Source organism: Pelodiscus sinensis, chromosome 7 (assembly GCF_052426305.1).
Source record: "Pelodiscus sinensis isolate ZL-2025 chromosome 7, ASM5242630v1, whole genome shotgun sequence".
Taxonomy (NCBI): Eukaryota; Metazoa; Chordata; order Testudines; family Trionychidae; genus Pelodiscus; species Pelodiscus sinensis.
This window is the reverse complement of record NC_143058.1, coordinates 44,832,879-44,860,524: the sequence shown is the minus strand read 5'-3', so window position 1 is coordinate 44,860,524 and position 27,646 is coordinate 44,832,879. Positions and strand designations below refer to the sequence as shown.

The 27,646-nt window shown below is 41.3% G+C and overlaps 1 protein-coding gene across 2 annotated transcripts in view; it reads left to right on the top strand.

Annotated features, from left to right (window-relative positions):
* Nucleotides 1-26,686, top strand: part of SP3 (Sp3 transcription factor) — a 36,612-nt gene extending 9,926 nt beyond the window's left edge. The window contains exons 4-7 of one of the 2 annotated variants that reach the window (XM_075933644.2): nucleotides 7,566-8,928; nucleotides 20,573-20,780; nucleotides 23,079-23,275; nucleotides 24,943-26,686. In XM_075933644.2, the coding sequence (XP_075789759.1) occupies nucleotides 7,566-8,928; nucleotides 20,573-20,780; nucleotides 23,079-23,275; nucleotides 24,943-25,259 (2,085 nt within the window). In that variant the 3' untranslated portion in view covers nucleotides 25,260-26,686. The remainder of the gene's footprint in view (nucleotides 1-7,565; nucleotides 8,929-20,572; nucleotides 20,781-23,078; nucleotides 23,276-24,942) is intronic. The other variant, XM_075933645.2, reaches the window with a different exon arrangement.
* The last annotated feature ends 960 nt before the right edge of the window (nucleotides 26,687-27,646 follow it).

Genomic DNA, 27,646 nt, shown 5'->3' with positions numbered 1-27,646 from the left:
CTCAAGCAACCCTCAGCCACGGGATCCCGGTTAACCGTTTAAACATACCATTTAAGCAGTTCAGTTTTTAAATGGGATTTTACATCTCTATTGTGAACTGACCTGTAGAATCATAGAATCATAGAATAATTGGACTGGAAGGGACCTCGAGAGGTCATCGAGTCCAGCCCCCCGCCCTCAAGGCAGGATCAAGCTCCGTCTACACCATCCCTGACAGATGTCTATCTAACCTGTTCTTAAATATCTCCAGAGAGGGAGATTCCACCACCTCCCTTGGCAATTTATTCCAATATTTGACCACCCTGACAGTTAGGAATTTTTTCCTAATGTCCAATCTAAACCTCCCCTGCTGCACTTTTAAGCCCATTACTCCTTGTCCTGTCCTCAGAAACCAAGAGGAACAAATTTTCGCCTTCCTCCTTGTGACACCCTTTTAGATATTTGAAAACCGCTATCATGTCCCCCCTTAATCTTCTTTTTTCCAAACTAAACAAGCCCAGTTCATGAAGCCTGGCTTCATAGGTCATGTTCTCTAGACCTTTAATCATTCTTGTCGCTCTTCTCTGGACCCTTTCCAATTTCTCCACATCTTTCTTGAAATGTGGCGCCCAGAACTGGACACAGTACTCCAGCTGAGGCCTAACTAGTGCAGAGTAGAGCGGCAGAATGACTTCACGAGTTTTGCTTACAACACACCTGTTGATACAACCTAGAATCATATTTGCTTTTTTTGCAACAGCATCACACTGTTGACTCATATTCAACTTGTGGTCCACTATGACCCCTAGGTCCCTTTCCGCCATGCTCCTTCCTAGACAGTCGCTTCCCATCTTGTATGTATGGAACTGATTGTTCCTTCCTAAGTGGAGCACTTTGCATTTCTCTTTATTAAACCTCATCCTGTTTACCTCTGACCATTTCTCTAACTTGCTACGGTCATTTTGAATTATGTCCCTATCCTCCAAAGAAGTTGCAACCCCACCCAGTTTGGTATCATCTGCAAACTTAATAAGCGTACTCTCTATCCCAATATCTACATCATTGATGAAGATATTGAACAGTACGGGTCCCAAAACAGACCCTTGAGGAACTCCACTTGTTATCCCTTTCCAGCAGGATTTAGAACCGTTAACAACAACTCTCTGACTACGGTTATCCAGCCAATTATGCACCCACCTTATCGTGGCCCTATCTAAGTTATATTTGCCTAGTTTATCAATAAGAATACCATGCGAGACCGTATCAAATACCTTACTAAAGTCTAGGTATATGACATCCACCGCTTCTCCCTTATCCACAAGGCTCGTTATCTTATCAAAGAAAGCTATCAGATTAGTTTGGCATGACTTGTTCTTCACAAACCCATGCTGGCTATTGCCTATCACTTTATTACCTTCCAAGTGTTTGCATATGATTTCCTTAATTACCTGCTCCATTATCTTCCCTGGGACAGAGGTTAAACTGACCGGTCTGTAGTTTCCTGGGTTGTTCTTATTCCCCTTTTTATAGATGGGCACAATATTTGCCCTTTTCCAGTCTTCTGGAATCTCCCCTGTATGCCATGATTTTTCAAAGATCATAGCTAAAGGCTCAGATACCTCCTCTATCAGCTCCTTGAGTATCCTGGGATGCATTTCATCAGGACCTGGTGACTTGCTGACATCTAACTTCCCTAAGTGATTTTTAACTTGTTCTTTGTGTATCCTATCTTCTAAACTTACCCTCTTTCTGCTTGTATTCACTACGTTAGGCACACCTCCAGACTTCTCGGTGAAGACTGAAACAAAGAAGTCATTGAGCATCTCCGCCATTTCCAAGTTCCCTGTTACTGCTTCTCCTTCCTCACTAAGCAGTGGGCCTACCCTGTCCTTGGTCTTCCTCTTCCTTTTAATGTATTTATAAAAGGTCTTCTTGTTTCCCTTTATGCCTGTAGCTAGTTTGATCTCATTTTGTGCCTTTGCCTTTCTAATCTTGCCCCTGCATTCCCTTGTTGCTTGCCTATATTCATCCTTTGTTAGTTGTCCTAGTTTCCATTTTTTATATGACTCCTTTTTTATTTTGAGATCATGCAAGATCTCCTTGTTAAGCCAAGCTGGTCTTTTGCCATATTTTCTATCTTTCCTACACAGCGGAATTGTTTGCTTTTGGGCCCTTAACAACGTCCCTTTGAAATACTTCCAACTCTCCTCAGTTGTTTTTCCCTTCAGTCTTGCTTCCCATGGGACCTTACCTACAAGTTCTCTGAGCTTATCAAAATCTGCCTTCCTGAAATCCATTACCTCAATTGTGCTGGTCTCCCTTCTACCTTTCCTTAAGATCATGAACTCTATTATTTCGTGATCACTGTCCCCTATACTGTCTTCCACTTTCAAGTTCTCAACTAGTTCCTCCCTATTTGTTAAAACCAAATCCAGAACAGCTTCTCCTCTGGTAGCTTTTTCAACCTTCTGAAACAGAAAGTTGTCTCCAATGCAGTCCAGAAACTTATTGGATAGCCTGTGCCTAGCTGTGTTAGTTTCCCAACTTATGTCTGGATAGTTGAAGTCCCCCATCACCACCAAATCTTGGGCTTTGGATAGTTTTGTTAATTGTTTAAAAAAGGCCTCATCCACCTCTTCCACCTGGCTAGGTGGCCTGAAGTAGGAGCCAGAAGCATACAGTTAGGCAGTAGCAGAGGCATCTAGGGATATCGGTTAATTGAATAGTCGAGTAACCTCATAAATTCTTATTGGCAGGGCTCGACAAATAATAGTCTACTCGCCCATGGTGAGTAGATTGTAACGCGGAAGAGCCGGGTTCAGGTGATCTGCTCATGAGCAGATTGCTGGACAGCGAGGCTGCCGAGCAGGGCTTGCCGTGGTTCGGTGAACTGTGCTTATTGGTTAGTTGACTATTTTATAGTCCTGGTTTAGGGCCAGCAGACAGTGTGCTCCGGCCTCACTCTTGAGGAGTCCCCTGCCACTCTGCGATGCTGCTTCTATATCAGAGGCAGCAGCACAAGGTGGCAGCAGCAGCCCTGTGTTGGGTGGGGGGGGATCTGAGCTCCTGGACCTGGGATTGAGCCGGGCTGCCTCCCCTCCTGGCTCCTAATAAACTTTAAATGCAGAGTTGTGGCAGAGGTTAGTCCCAGACCCGTCGCAAACCAGGATTGAACTGGGCTGCTGGCCAGCCTGCTAAAATGTACTGGCAAGGAAGGTGGGGAGGGAGGGAAATGTGTGTAGTCTATAGCTTTTGCTTATTGGTTAATCAGTTAATTGACTACACTATTACATTCCTAGAAGAAACTACAAAATAAAGCAAATACAGTACTGTACTCTGTTAAACATACACTACTAAAGATAAAGGGAAAATTAAAAATATTGACAAGATGAAACTTTTTCTGAGCTTGTTTCATTTAAATTAAAATGGTTAAAAGTAGCATTTTTCTTCTACGTAGTAAAGTTTCAAAGCTGAATTAAGTCAACATTCAGTTGCATGCTTTAGAAAAACAGGAATGTTTTGTTCATTTAGGGCTCATCTAGACTACCGGGAATGGTTGAAAGAAGATATGCAAATTCCTTCAGAATTTGCATATCTTCTTCCGATTGCACTTTTGAAAGTGAAAGTAGTTAAGACGTGGCTTTTTTCGGCAAACTCCCCCTTTGTCGAAAAGCCGTGTGAACCTCCTTTTTTGAGGTTTTCCATGGAATTTGCATATCCTCTTTCGAACGTTGTGTAGTCTAGATATGCCTTTAGAAACATTTTCAGAGTTATGAACAACTGCCATTCTAAGCTGTTCATAATTCTGAAGTTCTTTTGTAGTGCTGTTCTGTATGCAACTTTCTTGTTGATTTATTTCAGTTGTTAACTTACGGCAGGGGTGGGGAACCTCAGGCCCGAGGGCTAGATGTGGTCCTTAGCTTGCCTGGATCTGGCTCCCCAAGGCTCAGGGCTGTTACCTAGCATTGGGGAGACTGTGGGGCGGGAGGAAACAAAATCTACTAGCGTAGGCTCCCCAGGATCTGGTGTGTGAGGGCAATGTGGGGAGTGTCTTTCTCCTTAGTCAGGGTCCATGTTGATGAAGGTTTGGCTTTGTTTTTTTGTGTTTTTTTTGGGTTTGGTTTTTTTTTTTTGGTTGTTTTGCTTCTTACTTGTGCGCGGCTCTCGGCTGATTTTTCTGTGGGTCAGTGGCCCCTAACCCAAAAAAGGTTCCCCACTCCTGACTTAGGGTTTGCTGCAGCCTCAGTCATGTTTCTGTTCTTTGCTTTTTCCAAAATATAATAAAAGTGAAAAATAGAAATGATTTTTAATTAATATAGAACAGGTAGCCCCTGTGCTTCTCTTGCTACACAGATTTACCAACAACTTTTCTCAGTTCTAACGTGTTTGCTGCACCGTTAGCTGGAATACATACTACTTATACACCCAGTTAGTCTTATCTCTTTTTACAGTAATCTGTATATTTTTCACAGCATTTTAGCACTAAAGAGTCTCTTAAAATGATAATACAAAATTGTGGGTATAACTAGATAGCATAGGGGAGTGAAGTGTGATATGATTGTTAGGGGCGGGTGATGCATTGCATTATTTGCAAAGAGTCTTCTGGTCTGTCTTAAATAATGATATTGAAAGACTGAAGAAGGTTAAATCTTTTCCTTTTGACAGACATAATTGTACCTAATGCTGGAAAACCAGTAAAAGATTAAACCTGGGTGGGAGGGTCTGAGACCAGATCTACACTACAGCCAAAGATTGGCTTAAAGTACGCAATTTCAGCTATATAAAAATATAGCTGGAGTCAATGTACCTTAAGCCTAGCTTAGATGCCATCCTCACAGCAGGCAGTTGATGGGAGAAACACTCCTGTTGACTCCTGTTGTTTAGGTGTTCTGGCATCGATGGGGTACCCTCATCGTTTGATTTACCAGGTCTTTACAGGTTACATGCTGGCTTCTGGGGAGGCTTTGCTGCAGTTTATATGTTTTATAAAGCTTTATACTGCAGAGCCTGCATCGTGTGTAACTGTTAGGATTTTTTAGCGGTTACATCGTTACATTTTGAATAACTTTTTACGTCCTTAGTAGGGATGTTAACTTGCAGTTAGGAAGCCCTATCAAGTAGTTGATGGAATTTCCATCGAGTACTCAATTAGTTGATAAGGGGGTTTGCTGCAGTTCTGCTTTTTAAAGGTAGTAAGAGCCACCTAAGCTTATAGGGTAGTCAACTAGTCGCTTACCTCCCTAATAAATAGTCCACATTGCTTTGGATTCTTATCAAGTGGAATCCATCATCAGCATGGAAGCATGTCCCCTGGAATTGTGGTCAAAGCATGAAGTAACATACAAATGTTTAGCATATCTGGTACATAAACACCTTACAATGCAAATTATAACAGAATCGTGCAAATTCCTATTCTCCCTTTCAGGTGACAATGTAAATAAGAAGTGGGTATAGCATTATTGTCCATAAACGTAAACAAATTTGTCTTAGCAACTGGCTGAATAAGAAGTCAGGCCTGAATGGACTTCTAGGCTCTAAAATTTTACATTGTTTGATTTTTGAGAGAAGTTACTTAAAAAGTTCTATATTTTTAAGTTGCACTTTTACAATTAAGACATTCACTTCGTACAAGTACTGTAGTACAATTGAAAAAAATATTTCTTTTGTTTAGCTTTGCTATAGTACAAATATTTGTAATAAAAATAAATATTCTGGTACTGAAATTGATATACTTTTAAAAAAAAATACTGTTTTGAAGAGCCAGGGTTGGCTCCTGAACTGCGAGAAGCAGCGTGGGCTGAAAGACGTGCTGGTTGCCGACCTGGAGCCTCTCATCTGAGCAGAGGCAGCTAGCTCTCTGTGTCTGGGAGCTGAGAGGCTCTATGCCTGCAGCCACCACTAGAATCACAGTGGTAGGTGGGCAGGGTAGACTTTATGGCTGAACTACATGCAGGGTAGAAGACCAATGGGCAGGGGCCCATTAGCCAATGGGAGCCATGGGAAGCAGTGCAGGCTGAGAGATGTCCAGGCTGCAGGCACAGAGCCGCTCAGCTCCCATTGGCTGGGAACAGCAAACAGCAGCCAGTGGGAGCTGAGAGGCTTCATGCCTACAGTCTGTATGTCCCTCAGTCTGCGGTGACGATGATAAGCTGGGACTGGAAGTCTGTACTCTGGAGTCGGTTTGTAAATGGGTCAGCGTTTTTACCATTTTTTCTCTGTAAGTTTGGGGGGTCGGCTTATAAATGAGCGGGCTTATGTTTGAGCATATACAGTAATTGAAAATGTAGAAAACATCTAAAATGTTTAGATAAATTATATTTTTTTATAGTGTGATCAATTGGAATTATTAATCTTACAATTTTTTAAAATAATTTGAACAGCCTTATTTTATATGCAAAACATTACAATTGAAAGCTTTACATCACTTTGCAGTGCTTTCATAAACAGTCTGACATTGCTGATGGTATAGGAATCAAAGTAAAAACTGACTAAAGTAGATAAGAATAGTTTCATTATTCAAGCTGAGTAAACGAGAAAACATCAAAAGCATAAATAGTGAGAAGTAAACTAGCATTTAAGTAATTATGTTAATCTATGGTAGTGATCGCACAGGTAAAGAGGAATTTGAGTATATGGTTTTTAAATGGATGATACATTTTAACTACAGGCAGTCCCCAGGTTACGTACAAGATAGGGACTGTAGGTTTGTTCTTAAGTTGAATTTGTATGTAAGTCGGAACTGGTACATATTGTAGGGGAAACTCTAGCCAAACATTTCTCCAGAGCTCAGTTTTATTCTCCCACACCTCACTTCCCTCAGTCCTTTATTCTCAAGCTGAGGTGTCTGCTGAGAAAAGCCGCTCCGCGTCTCCCTGGTCTGCTGGGGGGGGGGGCGCTAGCTTCATGTCTCCCTGGTCTGCTGGGGGGAAGCAGCTAGTGCGGGGTTGCCTCACCCCGTTTGTAAGTAGGGATCTGATGTAAGTCGGATCCATGTAACCCGGGGACTGCCTGTATCAGGAAATCAAATGAATACACAAATATGTAAGCATTATGAATGTTACCCTGAATTCTTAATTATGCATTTTACATAATAATGAAAAAGCTCTTTTATTTTGTTTCTAATGAGTAATTTATGTAATCTTTTCATTTGTAGAACTTGATTTTGTGATATATTTAGTAGGGATGTGAAAGTGTAAACCATACACAGAGTTAACCAATGAGCCTAGGCTCATCAGTTAGCCTTTGCACCTACATGCAGTCTCCCTGTGTGCATGGGGAGCCGGCTTAAAAGCCAGCTTTTGTTGCACACCAGCTCCTGAGGGGCTGCTTAGCCCGCACCCCCTGCTGTTGCCTTGTATTACTTGATTAAATATATTTTAACATACCTAATATGTAGGCACTCGCTGAAATACAAAGCTGTTTATTTTGTGGGTATGAGTCAGTTACTTCATATGGGTTACGTTGCATGTGTGTCCGTGGCATACCAACCTATGGTACAATATAGTATTCTACAGTGCATACTTGTTCTAGCATATATGATCTGTATATCATATTTTAAATGTTTTTCCTTTTTTGTTTTTGCTCAGACAGGAGACTTGGCTTCTGTACAATTAGCAGGAACTCCAAATAGATGGGAGGTTCTGTCTGCAGCTCCCACCACTATAAAGGATGAAGCTGGTAATATAGTTCAGATTCCAGGTGCTGCTTCAGTAACTTCAAGTGGACAATATGTCCTTCCCATTCAGAGTTTGCAAAATCAACAAATATTTTCTGTTGCACCAGGATCAGATTCATCAAATGGTACAGTATCTAACGTACAATACCAAGTAATACCCCAGATCCAGACTGCAGATGGTCAGCAGGTTCAGCTTGGCTTTGCAACCTCTTCTGATAATGGTGGTATCAATCAAGAAAGTGGTCAAATTCAGATCATTCCTGGCTCTAATCAAACCATAATTGCCTCTGGAACACCTTCAGCTAATATTCAGAATCTCTTATCACAGTCTGGTCAAGTTCAGGTTCAGGGAGTTGCAATTGGTGGTTCTTCCTTTCCTGGCCAAGCACAAGTAGTTGCTAATGTCCCTCTTGGACTACCAGGAAATATCACTTTTGTACCCATCAATAGTGTTGATCTAGATTCTCTGGGACTCAACAGTGGTTCTCAAACCATGACTGCGGGCATTAATGCAGATGGACATTTGATAAATACTGGACAGACCATGGATAGTTCAGATACTTCTGAAAGGACTGGTGAACAAGTTTCTCCTGAAATTACAGAAACTACCAGTGATAATGACTTATTTGTGCCAACATCATCTTCATCACAACTGCCTGTTACCATAGACAGTACAAGTATATTGGAACAAAATGCAAACAGCTTGACCACAGCTAGTGGGCAAGTACACAGTTCTGACCTTCAGGGAAATTACATCCAGACATCTGTCTCTGATGACACACAGGCTCAGAATATTCAGGTCTCTACAGCACAGCCTATTGTACAACACATACAACTTCAGGAGTCTCAGCAACCAACCAGTCAGGCCCAAATTGTACAAGGTATTGCGCAACAGACAATCCATGGTGTGCAAGCAAGTCAAGGTATATCGCAACAGGCTCTACAAAATCTTCAGCTGCAGCTCAATCCTGGAACTTTTTTAATTCAGGCACAAACAGTGACCCCTTCTGGGCAGATCACTTGGCAGACATTTCAAGTGCAAGGTGTCCAAAACTTGCAAAACTTGCAGATTCAGAATGCGCCTGGTCAACAGATAACTCTAACACCTGTGCAGACTCTTACTCTTGGTCAAGTTGCAGCAGGTGGGGCCTTGACTTCAACTCCAGTTAGTCTGAGCACTGCTCAATTGCCAAATCTGCAGACAGTTACAGTAAACTCTATAGATTCTGCTGGTATTCAGCTGCACCCAGGAGAAAATGCTGACAGTCCTGCAGGTATTTATCTTACTCTAACTCTTTGTGAAAAATGGCTTTTTAAAAACTGTATAGTTTGTTTGGACAGCGATATTCATAACTGTGTTGTTTTACTGTGGATGCATACAAAATGCATTTAACTGATCAAGCTATACTAGTACTTTGAACAACTGATCAACAAAAAACAATTGTTGCAGAATGTAGTAAAATTCACTCTAAAATGTAAGTTACTGTGGTTTTTCAACTACAGGCAGTCCCCGGGTTATGTACAAGATAGGGACTGTAGGTTTGTTCGTAAGTTGAATTTGTATGTAAGTCGGAACTGGCATCCAGATTCAGCCGCTGTTGAAACTGACCAGCAGCGGCTGAATTGAACATGCCTGGGGCAGAGCAGCTGGGGTGCTGCTGGGTTGGTCCCGCAGCGCCGCTCCTCAGCGCTGCGGGGACCAACCCGACAGCACCCCAGCTGCTCTACCCCAGGTGTCCCCCAGTCAGCTGCTGCTGAAACTGATTAGCAGCTGATTTCAGGAAGCCTGGGGCAGAGCAGCTCTGCCTCGGGCTTCCTGTAGTCAGCCGCTGATCAGTTTCAGCAGCGGCTAACTTGGGGACGCCTGGGGCAGAGCAGCTGGGGGGCTGCCGGGTTGGTCCAGTAGTGCTGCACCTTGATGCTGTGGGACCAACCTGGCAGCCCCCCAGCTGCTCTACCCCAGGCATCAGCGAGAAAAGCCTGGTCTGCTGGGGGGGGGGGGGGGCACTAGCTGCGCTCCCCCCCCCCCCCCCCCCAGCAGACCAGGGAGACGCGGCGCGGCTTTTCTCATCGCAGAGGACGCGGGCTGCGGGACCGCGGCGCGTCTCGGCAGTCCCACCGCCCGCGTCCTCCGCGGCGAGAAAAGCCACTCCGCGCCTCCTTGGTCTGCTGGGGGGGGGAGGGAGGCGCTAGCTCTGCGTCTTCCTGGTCTGCTGGGGGGAAGCGCCCCCTGTGCCACCAGAGGCGGCGACAGTGGGGGAGGCACCCTGCACTAGCGGGGCCCCTCTCACCCGGTTTGTAACTAGGGGTCCAATGTAAGTTGGACTGACGTAACCCGGGGACTGCCTGTTTTCATATTAAAATAGTCAACATTTAGCAGCTTCTAAAATGGTGTGTCTATGCTCTAAGTCTTTTTGAAGCAGAGGATCCCCCTCTTCTAAATTGAGGGGAGTCTGATCATCAGATTTACAGAGTAGCAGTGACATTATCTTAACTTACTTCTAATAGGGATCCTCATTTTATAACCTGTCAAGTTTTGTGGAGATACTCAAACACTTTTGAGGATACCACCTCTGCTTTTCTGAAAATGTTCCTGGATTTCAGCATGTCATGTATCTGAGGTTGAGAACCTCTGCCGGTATTGATCGGCTATTTTGTGAAACTTGTTTCCTACAGATTTATTTTGAACAAAACTAGTTACAGAACTTGTATAGGGAAGAAGTGAAACAAATGCACAAACATCTACATGGCAGCTGTTTAAGATTGAGTGACTTTTACTTTCTAGTTAAACTTGAAGCATTAAACATTATGCAAATAAGATAACAAAAATTAAAATGTTTGACATATATTTCCATAGATAAGTTAAGAATTGTAATTATTTAGGAAAAGTGACTTTCCATTAATGAATTAAAAATCCTAACTTGAAGATCATATGTGTTTTAAGATAATCATGTTAGTTAAGGCTCTGATTAACCATGGTCCTTAAGCATGAGTAGGTCCAATTAAATCGGTGTTTTCACAGGTTTAAAGGTAAATGTGTACTTAAGCACTATGCTGAATCAGGGCCCAGGAGTCAAAGACTTGGCAGTTGTGGTCTTGAATGGTTATTACTATTGTGTATCCAGCAATGTTGTTTTTCAAAGTTTCATTCTAAATAATAAACCATAATGCTATTTTCTAATTCTTTTCCCTGTGAAGATGGGCCTCTCAGCTCCATATTCTGTTGTGCCATTAAGCTGTTAAGGAAAATTGTTTAGAACAGCAATAGCAAAGTAAAGTATAACCCTCAGAGTTAATTTCAGAAAAGCCTTTTTGGTATCATTTGGCAAATAGACTTTATATTATATAGAAATGTGAATTTCAAACCACTTTATTTCTGTAAAGTTTTAAATTTGGTACAGGATCATGTAGACTATGCCCCTGTTTCTGAAATAGTTACTAGAAACATGATCCTGGACAAGAGGGAAGAAATGAGAAGGGAAAACATACAGAAACTAAAAGAGAAAAGTAGGCACACGAGTGAAAAATGAAGACTGCCATGGTATAGTAGTGGCAATGTCAGTTAGTTTGGCCCCTCGTTTCTGGGCCATTTCAGGAGGGGAATGACTTGCATCACAGTGTTTGAATGCCTTCTGAATGGGTGCAAGGACACCCATCAGATCTTCACTGACAGTGTTTCTGAAATGGCCAGGAAAGGAGGAAGGTAAGTAAAGAGGGGGGAGGGGCAATTTGGCAGTTTTGCTATTGGTCTGATGGCTTATTCGTTTGATTATTTCAATTTCCTCTTCTATACTTAACGTGCGACACCTGCAGATGATATAGCACTCCTTTCTCCCCAAAATCACAAATAAAAAAATTAAATCCATATGTGGTGGCTGTCTTTGCAGAAACTTTCTGCAAAGCAGTTTCTTCAAACCAATAGAATCAGATTAAATATTCATCTCCAGTGTTTCAGATTTCTCTCAAAGATTTGATATTTTATTTTAAAATGGCTGAACGCTATCTCCATTCACCACAGTTTTCTACTGCGGTAGTATACAGTTTCAGTCCTCCCTTTTTATTTGTAACTCTAGAATTCACAATATAGATTTCTTCTTAGAGGATCTTCACATAAAACAACAGTTATGGGGTATAATCATTAGGATGGGAGAAGTTATGTTTCTCTGGTCTGAAAAAGGGAGAATAAGAGCTTAGTTTTTTCAGTGAAAGAGGAAGAGATGAGGTAAGAATAATAAAATGAGAGAAGGTAAATCAATAAGATACATGATAGAGGTTATTTTGGGCTGTTGAAAGGATCCATCCACTACATAGGAGGAGGATTGCTGAATTTTAAGATGAGGCAAGGGGAAAGGTTTTCTTTGTTTTTCTTTATTTTACTAGATAAGCTGAAGCACTTAAGCTCCTCCTTTCATAGAATGCATAATTAGGTTGTATTCTGCTTTTACTTTTCAGAGTTTTCCTGTTGGAGTTGACAACCCCAGGAAAAATAAAAAATTGCTTATGCTTAATCTTAGGCCAAAACTGATTGGTGTGTGTGAAGTTGGAATAAAATCATGTGAGCTGTTATGCAATTGTGATGTAGGCCAAATTAGGTTTTGGTCCCTTCAGTCTTGAATTTACTGTTAAGAGGTGCGCTTCTCTACCTTGGTTTTCAAAGTAATCTGAAGAGGACACCTTTTACTATTGAGAGACTTAGTCAGCGTCAGAAGCAAAAAGGCCTTATGAGTAAAGAAAGCGGAGAATCAAAAAGGAAAACAGTCAGGTACTGCAAAATAAGTCTAGTGAGAGAGGGATTCTTTTCTAGTTTACTTGAAAAATAGGTTGTTACTGCTTTTGGTTCTAACAATGTGTACAATATCTTACATATATGCAGAACCTTTCATTATACTGAATCAATTCTGAAGGAAAGTTGTCATCTTAAATTGGTTAACATCCTGTTTTTGAGATGTTTCAAGCATTCATATCACCCTCTGTTCTGCATGTGGTTGTCCAGAGTGGGAAAGGCAAGTAGTAGACAGTCAGATCAAAAGCTATCTACATCTGAAAAGGAGTGCAGAATAAAGTATAGTAAATTTCCAAAACGTCAAATACTGGCAAAAAAGTATTTTTTTAACCTAGGGACCAGTTGCTGATAATTTTACTAGAATTAACTTTAAGGAAAGCTCTCTATGAGCTTTCTCCTTTTACCTGCACTTATCCGTGACACATTGCATGCCCAATGTAATAATGAGAGGCAAGGTGCACACAATGTGAATTTGGAGGCTATGTTACTGCTTAGCCAATCCCCCCAAAATTAGTCACATAATATAATTTCTTCTTGTCCAAGTGTAGACTTTTTACTGTGCTGTGTTCAGAGACGTGTAAATGTTTAAAAAGAGAGACCATATATGTTAGCTCCTCTGAAGACTTTTCTCTAGATAATTGTTGAGCTGCTGACTGTATCCAAATATAAAGGCCCAAGGGTTTTCCTCAGCTATAATTCCAAAGTAAACAACACAATGTAAAGCTTGTGTCATTAAGAACTATTGAAGAAGGAGCAAAGTCCTGGTTCCCTTTTAAGCCCAGTCCTTTTTCCCCCAGTAGTGTCTTCCTATAGTTTTATATACACAGCTGCTCAGAATTCAGGTGGCTGCTGCCAGTGAAACTCCTCATCATTCATACTAGGGATGTTAAAAATTGTGTATTTGTGTAACTGCTGAAATTTTTAGCAGCAACATATTTAAACATGGGGGCTGACATTCCTAATTCATACATGCTAATCAACTTGTGCTGGTTGGTTAGAGCATAGGAGTAGTAATCTGTTGATGAAGGAAATTTAAACCTATCTATGCCAGACCCTGAGATCCTTATCATATGACCATAAATGTAGCCATAATCTAGTAATTTTACTTACCTTGTGGGGCAGCAGGTGGAAGCTGGTCTGCGTGAGAAGCCATTTTTTAAACTACCTCCCCTCACAGCCTGGCTTCCACCTGCCACCCTGTACTGCTGCCTCTGATAGATAGACAGCAATGTGGGGTGGCAGGCGGCTCCCTAGGAGTGGAGCTGGGAGTGCACAGGCTGCCAGCCCTGCCTCTGGGAACTATTGAATAGTCGTGTAACCACTGAAATTTTATGCGCTTGCACAACTATTCAGTTACAAGCTATCTAACATACCTAGTTAATACTCATTAATTGTGAAATGAAAGACTGTGCCTACCAAGACTTGAGTTTAGTCTTTTAGGTTTCTATTCTTCATGTAATAATTAATGATGATAATAGATTAAGTCCTGATTTAAAGCCAATTAAATACAATGGTAGACTTTCCATTGAGTTCAGTGGGTATTGGATCTGGCCTTGAAGTATTGCAGGATTGATATTCTGGAATTTGTTCCTTTGGTTTAGGACTTAGTATTGTAGGTTAAATGCAGAATCATAAACAGAGGTTATGGGAGGAAAATCAAAAGGCTTAAACTTGCTTTATTTAAAAATCTGTGCTGTGCCACTAAGAGTCAAAGAAGAGGGGTAATAAGAGAGTTTTAGGCCACCTTTGCATGTTTCTGAAGGGCTGCTTCAGAAGCCTGACTAGCCTTTTATGTAATATAAGCAGCTTTAGAAAGCCTTGTGAGTTACGACAGACGGTATGTTACTAGCTGCCAAAGGCAGCAGTGCTGCCTAGAATCTGATTCCTCGTTCCTGTTACATTGCCTGCTGTATTTGAAACAGAGCCTTCAGAGGACAGCCAGGTTCCATAGTTGGGGGGAATGTTCCACCAATTATATTTGGGGCTTTTAGTTAGTTCCCCTTTATTTCACTGAGTACTTCAATCTCAATTTTGGTGGAGTTCAAGCAAAAGGATGAGCTACCCGATAGGTAGCTTAACTTATAATAGGATGTATACCGAAAATTCTGCTTGAAGTTTACTATCGGCTTTCCTGGTTATCAGCAAGTTCATATATTTTTTTCAGCAGGGATTCCTGAAAGATGACCCTTATTAAGCACTGACACTTTACAAGACTCACAAAAATGTCCTGATCTGAAGAGATTAGTTTAGGAGAGCAGAGAAGAGTACTGCTATTAGGAGTATTGGAGGAGAAAGTTAGTTTAAATTAGCACAATCACACACAAGAAATGTGACTCTTGCCTAATATACCAGCAGAGTTCCTCCCCATCCAAAAATATAAGCAAGGAGAGCTATGATGTTGAGAGGAGCTGTTTTACACATGCTCATTTTCTAATACCTAGAATGCAAGGTGATAAGAAACAACATGGATTTGAAAGAACAAATCATGTCAAAGCAACCTGGTAGCTTTCTTTGACAAAAGTGGTAGACGTGGCATCAGTAAGGCATTTGATGCAGTTTTGTGTGAACTTCTCATTAGCAAACTAGGGAAATACAACCTAGATCAGTGGCGAGCATCCAGTGGCTTGAATGCTGCATGTGGCCCATCGGGGTTCTGTGTGTGACCCACAAGACATTTTGTTAACTGTTGCCTATGGGCAGGGAGGCCAGGTTCCGCAGGTCTGTCTGTGTAGTTTTTTTTCATAAAAATGCTACTGAAGTGAAATGTGCTTAAAGCAAGGGCATATGAAAAGAGGTGTGTGCTGGTTGCACACCACGTTGACTGTGAGAGCAACGTGCTCCCTCTGCATACAATTAAAGTGCTGCTACAGTTCACTTGGTACACCCCACAAATTTTAGGTATGCAGACGCAGTTAGCAAAACTACCCTATCCTGGGAGATGGTCTTGGTTACAACAATCTTGTGGCCCACGGAGATGGAGGACCACTTATGTGGCCTACTCACTAGACTAGGAAGCTCATTGCTGACCTATATAGAGCTGCTGTAAGGTGGGTGCATAACTAGTTGGATAACGATTCCCAAAGAATAGTTATCAATGGTTCACAGTCATGTTGAAAGGGCATAATGAGTGGGGTTCTGCAGGGATTTGTTTTGGGACCAGTTCTGTTCCATATTTTCATCGATGATTTAAATAATAGTATAGAGAGTACTCTTATAAAGTTTGCAGATGATACCAGGCTGGGAGAGGTTGCAAGTGCTTGGGAGAACAATATTATAATTCAAAATGGTCTGGACAAACTGGAGAGTGGTCTGAAGTAAATAGGACGAATACCAAATTCTCCACTTAGGAAAGAATAATCAGTTGCACACACACAAAATGGGAAATGACAACCTAGAAAGGAGTACTGCAGAAAGAGGTCTAGGGGTCATAGTGGGCCACAAGCTAAATATGAGTCAGTGCAATGCTGTTGGTGCTTGGTCCTGCCCCAAGTGCAGGGGATTGGACAATATGATGTCAAGGTTTCTTCCAATTCTAGTACTCTATGATGCTATGTGGAGGACATTGCTGCATTGCAGAAAGAGAGAAACTGAATCATAGAGACCAGACATCCTGTAGGAGGACAGGGGTGCCTTTTTGTCTTCCATATTTAAAAAAAAAATCTGTTATTCAAAGCGATCCAATGATATAGAAATAATTAGTGGGAATTGCAAATTGAATGTCTGAACTCTAGTCTAAACACCTCTCTATAACTTAACTCTAAGGGTACGGCTAGACTTACGGGTGTGTGGGGGGGGGGGGGAGGGGAGATACAGGAGGTATCCTGAAAAAACTCCGCTGTGTCCAGGGAACGCATTTGCTCTTCTTTTTTGTGTCTGTGGAAGAGCAGATGTGCTCTTTCGGAAGCCCCTGTCTTACTCGTTCCACGAGGAAGAAGGGGGTTTTCCGAAATTATTGGCCCAGTCTATACAGGCTAAATTTCAGAAAAGCCTCTTCCAACAAAAGAATCGGAAAAAGATATGCAAAATATGGAGCGCGTTTTGCATATCTTTTTCTGATAGATTCTCATAGTCTAATCTAGTAGCAGTGAAGAAGTTGATTTAGGAATATTAAAGGCCACTGCAGAATCTGTATGGTATCCGAGAACCATAATTTTGCCTCTCGAATGGAAGACGTGGAGAATAGGTAGAGTGAATGATTTTGGTGTCGGGGAAGAGGCTGCATTTGTGTTAATATGGCTCATTATATCCAGTGATGTTTACCAAAAGCATTTATGGATGGATGGGTTGCATCAACTATGTGGGGTTCTCCCCTTTTCACTACACTGATGGGGAGCTCACCTGAAGTGAGGACTAAAGTGACAATGTAAATTCTTAAGTAGTTGAATAATATTTTGTCTTTAAAATAGTACTCACGCAGAAATCCTTTTAGTTCTTCCTCTTAGTACTTTGAGGTTTAAGATCATGCCTGTCAGAGTACTGGGGAAAAGCAGCAGATCCAGCACACTCTGATCACAGCATTTTCAAGTGCATGCCCCATGCATGCTTAAATATGGGGATTGTGCCAATTTTGAGAGAGGCTGCCTGTCAGTTGGGGAGCTGCTTGAGCCCCCCCACCAGTTAACTGGAACCAGTAAATATCACCTGTTTAAGGGTGATACTTACTGGTTAACTGGTTCACCTTTCACATCCTTAATTACAGTTAAAGTTGCTGCACAATCTGTAAACATGGTGGGGACAAACTTTGTAAATAAATCACTGAATATTTTACCAGAAAAGGATGTCTGAGGTTAATTAAAGATGTCTCGAAAGAGGCAGGAACAGAGCATGCGACTGACCCAGGTATTGACAGGATCAGAAGCAGCAAGTGTTTCCTTAGTAGACAGGAAGATAAAGAGTTAGATTAGAATTCTATTGCAAATTTTTAACAACTCTTTATACACTTCTGTAGATAGATTATCTTTGCTAATCAGCTGAGCTGGTCTTGATGGTTGAGTTAAAAGGTTAAGGTAGCTGCATTCTGGGAAGTAGATAGCTGATTTGCTCATTTTAACAACGAGGATGCTGGTTTTAGGACCTAGCTTATACTGTTGCTTTTATAAAATCTTGGTTCTGAGACCTGCTTTCATGCAGAATTACTAAGAAATTAGTAAGTGAGCAGAGTTTCACTTAAAAAAAAATTTTTTTTCACTGGACACGTTCAACAAACCTTGAAAACCACCAGTGTCTTTCAGGTAGTCTCAGATGATAATCCTGCAGGCACAAAAGGCAGATAAACCAGATATTAGTCAAATAAAGAAGCTTTCTCTAAGTGAAATATTTATTTTACCTTTTTTTTTTTTAGTCTTTGGGAGACTCTGAATTTCTCAACTTACTGGAAATGCCAGTTGATTGCAGAACAGAAATGGGAATTTATGAGCTACAGGCCAGAGCCTTTTGCCTTAAGTGTGATCTAATCTGACTGATGCTTTTGTCATGTGATATGAGAAGCAAATTGCCCAGCTATACCAGATTGATATCAAGCTTTGGAAAAATCCTTTCCATAGTAGGTTACCTAGTCGTCATGGTAGCTGCAACAGCAAACCCTGCTTATGAATAATTTTTGTACATGGAATTTACATCTGCTCAGTTTCACCTCATTACAGACTAAATGAACTCTTGAGGTCCCTTTCAGTCCTACAACTCTAGAGAGGTTCAACCTGTAGCAATCATAGTCTGGCACTCTGGGGACCTGACTGGTGCTGAACCAAAGAATTTGCTGGGCAACATTGACAGTATTGTCCAGCAGCAGTGCCAACAATTTCACTGCTTACTGGGTTCATGGAAGACATTTAGGGGTGAATTTGAGCTAAATAACACAGAACACTGAGAGCTAGGACAGGTGGCTATAATCAGACTTAATGGGAGCACAGGAAACTTAGCCACACTTCTAGGTGTGCATCTGGCTAACTGAAATCATGCCGGACCATGGATGTTTCCAGACCAATGTGCTGGACTAGTGAAGTTCAGCCTGCCTGGGGTAATCATTCTTTTTTTAAGTACAGCTCTGAAGCATTGTTTCTTGCTTATAGTTTTGTGTCTTAAATATTTGTAATCTCAGATTGCAGATTTTATTCAGGGTTCTTTGTATATTTCTACAGAATTGTGCACCAGAAGATCAGTTTTTGTATTATTCCCTCCTCCTCCTGCTCCTCCTCCTCCTCCTCAAAAGAGAAACCCCATAGCAAACGCACACCTGTATCTAGCCCCACAGCTGCCAAGAAAAATTTGAAAAGGGGGAACCATTGTAGTGGATCTTCATGAGCTCTCAGTGTTCTGTTGTGGTATTGAAAACCTGAAACAATTAGCTTTTGAGTTGTGAATTATCCATTTCATCTGAATAAAATACATGGCATTTTGAAACAGACAGGAAGGCAAAGTATGAAATATAAGAGCAGTAGAAAGGCTGCTCACACTATTTGTTTCATACTTAATAAAAGCCTGTATGGTATAAATATATATCAAGCAGCCACAGATTTTTCCAATAGTTTGTCCTAGTATCAAAGGACCTTGCAAGAGAATTAAGATCCAGCTTGTCTCAAAAGCACAGGAGGCCTTGTCAAGCCTTTCATCAGTCAAGCCTTTCAGCACTGTCGTTTAGTAGAACACCAAAAGGCAGCTAAGGAAATGAAATACCAGCGTTGTTCTACATAATCTTCCATATGAAAGTTGTGGCATACTAAAATACTTGAGGGCATTGTGAGTAATTTTTATAGTTCTGATTGTTTCCTGTATGTTTTCCCTTGTTTTTCTTCCAGGTCCCTAAATGACAATTACCTGAACAAAAACACTGATTGAGAGTTATATTCTTAATTTTAGGGCTTGTCTCACAAGCATTTGAGGAGGAGAAAGAGGATCAGTTTATGTGGCGGGAAGTTTTCTTTTGAAAATACCTTTATTGTGAACAGTAAAGTTTTAGAAAGATTTTTTTTTTTTTTTTTTTTTGCATAGTCCCATTTGTAAATTTTACTTTTTGTATGTGTCCAGAACTTAAGCTGGTCTTGTTTTTAAGACTATCTAAAGAAATTGTTATAATGTAGAAATAATACAAAAATGCAAACAATTCTGAAATTGTTTTTTAACTTTAATTTCTAGTTTTGTTTTGGCTGATTTGAATAAATTTAAACTCTTAAGATGACATAATATATTATTTCAAGTTCATGGGAATTGTTTATATTTTCCTTGCATCCTTAGTCTTTTCAGAAGTGCTCTTTGGGGGAATTTGATTACTGCAAATGATAAACATAAACATAGCTGTTAATTTAAAGAGAGTAAAACTTTGCTGTGTTGGGTTTCGTTAAAAATAAACCTGAATCTGAAAAGGTCTTCAAATGCAGAAAATGGTTATTCTGAAAAAGTTTGCCCCATTCTGCACTCACCTGCTATTGCTCAGATTTAGGTTTATTCTGTATTTTGTTCTTGCATGTATTGAAATTACAAACTAAGGCAGTATTAGGAATAGAGCTCCATTTCTGATATACTTGTTCAGGATGGTGTTCTGTCTTACAGAAGCCTTGAACTTGGGTCTCAGGTTTATAAAACATACTGAATCTTTCAATTTACCTTGAAAATGTGTAATTTTAAAATTACAAATACATGCATTCAGATAACATAACATCTTTAGTAGTTTTGTATTTATTTTTCAAGTATTTTAATGTACCTTTTACCATTCACTAAGCTCTTGAATAAATGTAGCATTAAAATTTTTTAGCTTTATGCTTTGTTTACTTGGGCGAATTTCACCAGTTTAACTTTCATCTGTTTTTGAAGTGATACAGTAAAATTTTTCAGGCCCCTTTAAGGACTTTACTCCAAGAGCCTCAGCCAAAATAAATGGTCATGGTGGCCTTCTCTACCAAGAACAGTTCAAACTACATTTTAGACATGTTCTAGTTTTGGCTTGTTCTTTGAAATTTATAGTTAAATACACTTTTAAAATATGGAATGGCTACAAGGGCACAGCAGCAATGTCAGGATATGCTAATAACTGTTGACTTTAGAATGATACATATTGTTCTGCAGTAGAGATTTGATCATTATGGATTCCTTTTCTCTGTTTTATGAGATACTCACGGATCCATGTTTGTTCTTTTTTTTAGATATTAGGATTAAAGAGGAGGAACCTGATCCAGAAGAGTGGCAACTTAGTGGTGATTCTACGCTGAATACCAATGATTTAACACATTTGAGAGTACAGGTGGTAGACGAGGAAGGGGACCAGCCACATCAAGAAGGAAAAAGATTGCGACGAGTTGCTTGCACCTGCCCCAACTGTAAAGAAGGTGGTGGGAGGTATGCATCCACAGGGTCTGTATAATACTTGTTATGTAGAAAACAAATAATGATTAAAAAATAAGACACTAAAATTACAGGTGACCCCTGCACTTACGATATACTTGGTTCCTGGAGAACCGTTGTAAATCGAACCCTTATTTTCTATAGGCGCAATGTTATAAATACAGGCAGTCCCCGGGTTACGTACAAGATAGGGACTGTAGGTTTGTTCTTAAGTTGAATCTGTATGTAAGTCGGAACTGGCGTCCAGATTCAGCCGCTGCTGAAACTGATCAGCAGCGGCTGAATCAGGACTCCTGGGGCAGAGCAGCTGCGGTGCTGCCGGGTTGGTCCAGTAGCGCCAAGGAGCGGTGCTGCGGGACCAACCGGCAGCGCCCCGCCTGCTCTACCACAGGCCCGGGGCTTTGCTCCACGTCTCCCTGGTCTGCTGGGGGGGGGGGGAAGGACGGGGCCACTACCTGGGCCTCCCCCCCCCCCCCCCCCAGCAGACCAGGGACACGGGGAGCAAAGCCGCAGCGGTGGCGGGGTGCTACGCCTCTGAGGCTTTGCTCTGGCAAAGCCTCAGAGGCGCGGGATCCCTCTGCCTCCCCGGCTTTGCTCCAGGTGTCCCTGGTCTGCTGGAGACGGTCCCCAGCAGACCGGGGGCACCCGGAGCAGCTTTTATCGCCCCGGAGGTCGAGGTGGCGGGACCGCTGCGCTCTGGGCGGTCCCGCTGCCTGCAAGCTCTGGGGCGAGAGAGCCCCGTTCGTAAGTGCGGATCCGACATAAGTCGGATCCGCGTAACTCGGGGACTGCCTGTAGTTGTTCTGTTCCTGGAAACCCATTTCATACCCTAAAAATACAACCAGGCGGGACATTACTGTAACAAAGCCAGCCACAGCTCCCAGCCCTGCCCACTGAGACTCCCATGAGGCTACGCGGCAGGAGAAACAGCCACCTGCTTTGCCTCCTGGGATTTGTAGTCTCCAGCACACTGGGCTTGAGAGGCCACAGTGGGCCGGAGCAGGGCGGTTGCTAGGGACAGGCCATGCAAATGTTTCAGGCCCACAGAGGCGGTGATCAGGGCCCAGGGGAAAGCCCTGGCCTAGTGGTGCACCAGTTCAAATGCCACCTGCTGCTGGCTGGCACTGGTACTGATGCGTGGAGTCTGTGACCTACGCTGTCATAAATGTTGGGGGTTGTAAGTCGGGCAGTCGTAATTCTGGGGTCGCCTATATAAACTTCTTGACTATAACAATAGGAGAGCACTGAGCTTACGCAATTAAACATCTATTGCTTTTGTTTTGTGTTGACAGCAGAAGGGTCAGATTCTGCACTCTAGTGAATCAATTTTTATTCCATGTTGAGGGTGTCGATAAGTGTGGGGATCTGGCTTTCACCTCTCCACATGTGCTATCTCCATGTTTTTCCCTCCCCCACTCCCATTCTGCCTCGCCCCTGATGTCTCCTACAGAGGCAGTGGGGTAGTGGGGAGGTGCTGGATTCAAAACTGGTTCCTCAGAGGCAGCAGTGCCGGTGGGGTGGAAGGAAGGGAAGACTGCTGCAAAGGGAAGGCTGTTGCTGTGGACAGACTGGTTGACGGCAGCAACTCCTGTTCGTGGGGTTGTCCAAGCTACCCACGTACAGAGGCTGCTCTGTGGGAGGTGGCGCAGCCTCTGTCTGTGGGAAGCTTGGATCCCCTATGGACAGGAGCTGCTGCCACCCTGCAATGTGCAGCGGCAGGCAGCTGGTCTGCATGGTGAGCTGGTTTTTCAACTGCTGATACAGGCAGCAGCATAGGGTGGCTGGGAGCTCCCTGGGAGTGAGGCTGAGAGCACACTAGCTTCCAGCCCCACCCCTGGGCACTATTAAATAGTCATGTAACCGATAAGATTTCATGTGGTTGCGTGACTGTTCAATTACACTATATCTACTCCAGCTTCCCTTTTCACAACTTCAACAATGCAGTTGTTTCTTGCAAATACACAAGTTTTTGCAATATTGAAATCTTGATAATATGGGGATTATAAATTAGACTTTCTGCTATCTATTTTGATATTGATCTACTGTAATGGTTTAAAAGCTTGCACTTTGTCATTTTAATGAAGTTGATGCTGAATTTCCAGTCTACAGCATCAAAGAGCTGTAGATTTTAGATCCAACTTTCTGTAGCATAAACAGGGCTTTTGTTCTACTTGGAGTTACTCTGACAAACTGCGCAGATTAACATGCAGAACTATTTGGATACATTTTTCTAAAACATACAAAATATATATTGTATACAAGAAATGTAACTTATTTGCTGAATAATTTTAGTATTTTTTTTAACAGGGGCTCTAATTTGGGAAAAAAGAAGCAACACATCTGTCACATCCCAGGGTGTGGGAAAGTTTATGGGAAGACATCACATTTGAGAGCCCATCTCCGCTGGCATTCTGGAGAGCGCCCATTTGTTTGTACATGGATGTTCTGTGGTAAAAGATTCACTCGCAGTGATGAATTACAGCGACACAGAAGAACACATACAGGTTATCAATATTTGATTTTTGGCAGATTTCAGTAGAGGAATATGAAGGACAAAAATTTCTTTAAATCAGCCAAATTTTTGTCCCTGACTTCATGAAAGTTGGGCTAGAATATCTGAGAGCAAACTTGGTCTGTGGTCTGCTTCTTTTGTAATAATAATATGAGAGGTCCCTCGCCCCATATTAAATACCAAATATTTAATTTAGAAATATGTTGTTTCTAGTAAAAGCAACTTGTTTTCTACGGACTGTAATACATCATGAAGTGATAGAGGCTTCAGAATTCTTAGAGCTTAAAGGGACATTTGACAGTATTTTCTGTATAATTAATGTACCTACTAGTCATGTGCATCAGTGTTGAGCCTCACTCTGGGAGAACTCTGCACTCTGTTTTCCTTACTGTGCAAGAGGTTAAATCAGGGTTGGGCAAAATATGATCATCAGGCCAAATCCGGGCCACCAGCCTGCCAAATCCAGCCCATGAGAACCTCAGCTGGCTCTCTGCCTGTCCCATCCCCGCTCAGCATTCAGTGAAGCTGCCAGCTTTTGCAGGGCCATGTGCATCCCTGAATACTGAGAGTGTGTGTAGTGCCCCTACCCCCTCATCCTCCTGGCTCACAGTATTTTCAGCAGGAAACATGGCTCCTGTAACTGCTGTGAGCAGTACAGGGGTGTGGAAGGTAGAGGCCCTGGTTAAGGAACTTGTTGGCTGGGAGCCACCCAGGTAAGGTCTCCAAGCCAGAGCCTGCCTCTAGCACCCCAGCTCCTCCATCCTCCAACCGTCTGCCCCCCAGCACACCTACCCCATGTAATTCAGACTTTCTGCACCCCTGTTCCAGCCCCTGTACATCTTCCCAGACACTGCATCCCCTCCTACACTCCTCTTCAGGTCACAACCCCCTCCCAGACTTTGCCCCCAATCTGCTATCCCTTGTTACTGCCCAAATCCCTGCACCCCCTCCTGTACTCCTGCTCCAGATTAATACCCCGCTCCCAGATCCTTCACTCCCTCCTCAAACATCACTTCTTCAGGCCAGAATCCTTTCCTGCACCCATATCCCTCCCAGACCCTGTACCCCTACTCTAGGTCACACTCCCCTCCCAGACCCTGCACTCCCTCCTCTACCCTGGTTCACTGCCCCAGGTCACAATCCTCTCCTTCATCCAAACTCCCTCTCAGATTCCCACACCCCAATCCCTTACTCCAAGCTCTGTTCTGCACTCAATCTCCATCCCAGATTCCTGCATCTCCTTCATTAATGTAATGGAAGAGTGTGGCCCTCAACCACTTGCCAAATTCTTGGAATGATCCTCCCCCCCTCATCAGAAATGATTGCCCACCCCTGGGTTAAAGTGAAGGGTCAGCAGATGGATCAAAGCATGTTGGATGATGCCTGAAAGAATCTTTGTAACCTCAGAAAAGGAACAGAAAAACACTTGAAAAAATCTTAAGGTGTGTGGAGGAGGAGGAGGTGTACTTGAGAGAATCGTGTCCTTTTAAAAAAAAAAAATCAAGTTGACAGTGTTTCACTAGTCAGTGCCTTTCGCATTAGCATTAAGAACAAGGAAATTGTAATTCTCGGGACTCATAAATTAAACTGTTTTTTTTCCTACAAATATGGTTTATTGTTCATAAAGATTATTTCTCTTTTTGTTATCTTTTGTAACAGGGGAGAAGAAGTTTGTCTGTCCGGAATGTTCAAAACGTTTTATGAGGAGTGATCACCTTGCCAAACACATTAAAACACATCAGAATAAAAAAGGTATTCACTCTAGTAGTACAGTGTTGGCATCAGTGGAAGCAACACCTGATGATACTTTGATTACTGCAGGCGGAACAACACTTATCCTTGCAAATATTCAACAAGGGTCTGTGTCGGGAATAGGAACTGTTAATACATCTGGCACCAGCAATCAAGATATTCTTACCAACACTGAAATACCTTTACAGCTTGTCACAGTTTCTGGAAATGAGACAATGGAGTAAATATTACACAAGATACATATTAATTGTGGTTATTTTTATACAGTAGTGAGAAAAATATTGTTCCTGAGTTCTTAGATATCTTTTTATTGATGTGCAAAAATTTTTGGATTGACAGTAACTTGGTTATACATGACACTGAAATGCCTTACTTTGTATGATATTCCATAGTATATTAAAATGGTAAAATTGCATGGGTTTTGTAGGTACTTTTGGAATCTAGAAGAGATGAAATTTTACCAAGTTATATTAAAAAAAAAATGAATTTAACGATGGAAATGGTAGTCTAACCAAATGCATCAATCCTGTGTGGTTTAGTGTAAAAATGAGAACATGTTGGTATTTATCTATTGTAAGATAAAAGAAGTTGATGGGTGAAAAGAAATCATGTTATGATAAAAGAAATTTTGTAATTTTCTTGATGACTGGAATTTTTATTATGCATAACTGACAAATCAAGTTTCCAAGCAAATGTTACATAGTGTAGGCTTTACTTAGCTCATCAGCTTGTCATTTTGAAGCTAATTATTTTAATTAGGTTAACTATGTACAATATTTTAAGCATTACTCTTGTAAGATTTTGAAAACTACATTTTAACATGGAACTCTAGGGATAGTCACCTTTTAAATCCTGTTGAAAAGCCATGTTTAAGATTTAATTTGCCAAAATGATGTCTTGTTAATATTCTTTCAATAACCAAGTTGGGCAATATAACCAATGTTTAAAAAAAGTTTAAAATGTTTAAAAATGTATAGGTTGAGGCATTTGGGTGGTAAGGCAAATGTTATAGGGAAATATATCCCTTTTCTTGACATTGGAGGACCAAAAATTAGGTGTATTGCATCTCAGCAGTGATTTTTATCAAATCTTGTTTCCAAAAACATCTGTCTGCCAGGGCCTTAAAAGCCATCATGTAATTTACCAATAAAAATATAACATATGCAAATATAACTGAAAATCACTTCCATAGTGACAATATTCCCAACCATATGGATATTAGTCATAGTGAACTAGGGGTTTTACAAGGTTTTTTTTGTTTGTTGTTTAGCTTTTGGTTAGTCAATCTGCATTTAAATATCAACCACCTTTCCTTTTTCGCTTCTTCCCTTAAATTGTATGTATCCAGTACATTTAACTGATAAACATATATGTTTTTTATTATGCTGAATTTTCTTTTTATTTTTAATTACTGTTTATATTTTCAGTTATAGAAAAATGTACAAAATAAAGTTACATAGCCAGTCTGTAAGTTCTATACCATTTTTCAAAAATGTACAACAATAATTACAGCAGTTCACCTATTTACAAACATTTGAAAATCTGTTCGTTATTCTTAAAACCACCTCAAATTTAAAGGCTACCTTATTGTACGTTTAAAGTGTATTATAACAGTGTGGTAGTTAATAAAACACTATTTTTTTTCTTTTGACTTGGTGTTTACTACATTCCTTTGTGCTACATATCAAGATGTGATATACTAATAAATTTTTAATTCGGTTTTTCTTCAACAGATTTCATAATGAAAATAATTCTATTTTTTTTTACCTTGGTCTGATACAGTTGACCCTTGAAATTCCTGTTGTGCAAGTGAAGGATCAGCCATGAAAAGAGGATGTAGCAATGGCAGGAGAAGAGTTGCAGGATAATACTGAGCTTATGAGTTCTGGGTAACAGATAGGATGATGTTTTCGACTGCGCTAAGGAAGTGGAGGGCTGACAAGAAAGAATTCTTTTAACTATGTTGTGAGAGTTAGTGGCGGGACATGCAGGAAATTGTATATCAATCAGTAGTGGGTGAATAGATGGGGGAGAGGTTGGGGTACCAAGATAGCTTTGAGATTCTGATCTGAAAGGTTCACAGAAGTCAGGCTGTAGAAGGAGAAACAAAAAAGGAAAGAATGGTAAGACCCACAAAGAGTGGGAGATGTAGGGTAGTGGTGATACCAAAATGTGGTGGAGAAGATAATGGACTATTGAGTCCAGAAAGCCAACAAGGGGTTGGGTTTGGCACGAGAGAGCATGATGATGTCAAATGTAGCAGAAAAAACGAAGACTATGAGTATGAAGAGCCCTTGCATTTGGCCAGGAATAGGACATTTGTGACTTTTTTTGGTGGTGTATATTGGGGCAAATGTCAAGGTGCCATGAGTGAGAGGAACAGCCCAAGTGTTTAGTTGGGTTACCTTTAAGAAAGTTCAGGACAACACCTGTTTTCTCAGATGAATGAAGAAAAGTGTTCTTAAAAATGGCAGTTTGTGTAATTTGTGATTTGCACACACAATCTCTTTTATAAGTAAAAAGATGTTTTCGTCCGGGCCTATAAAGACAACCTGGAATCTACTGATCATTCTGGATTCTTTCTACCTTTAACAGCAATAGAGATTCTGCA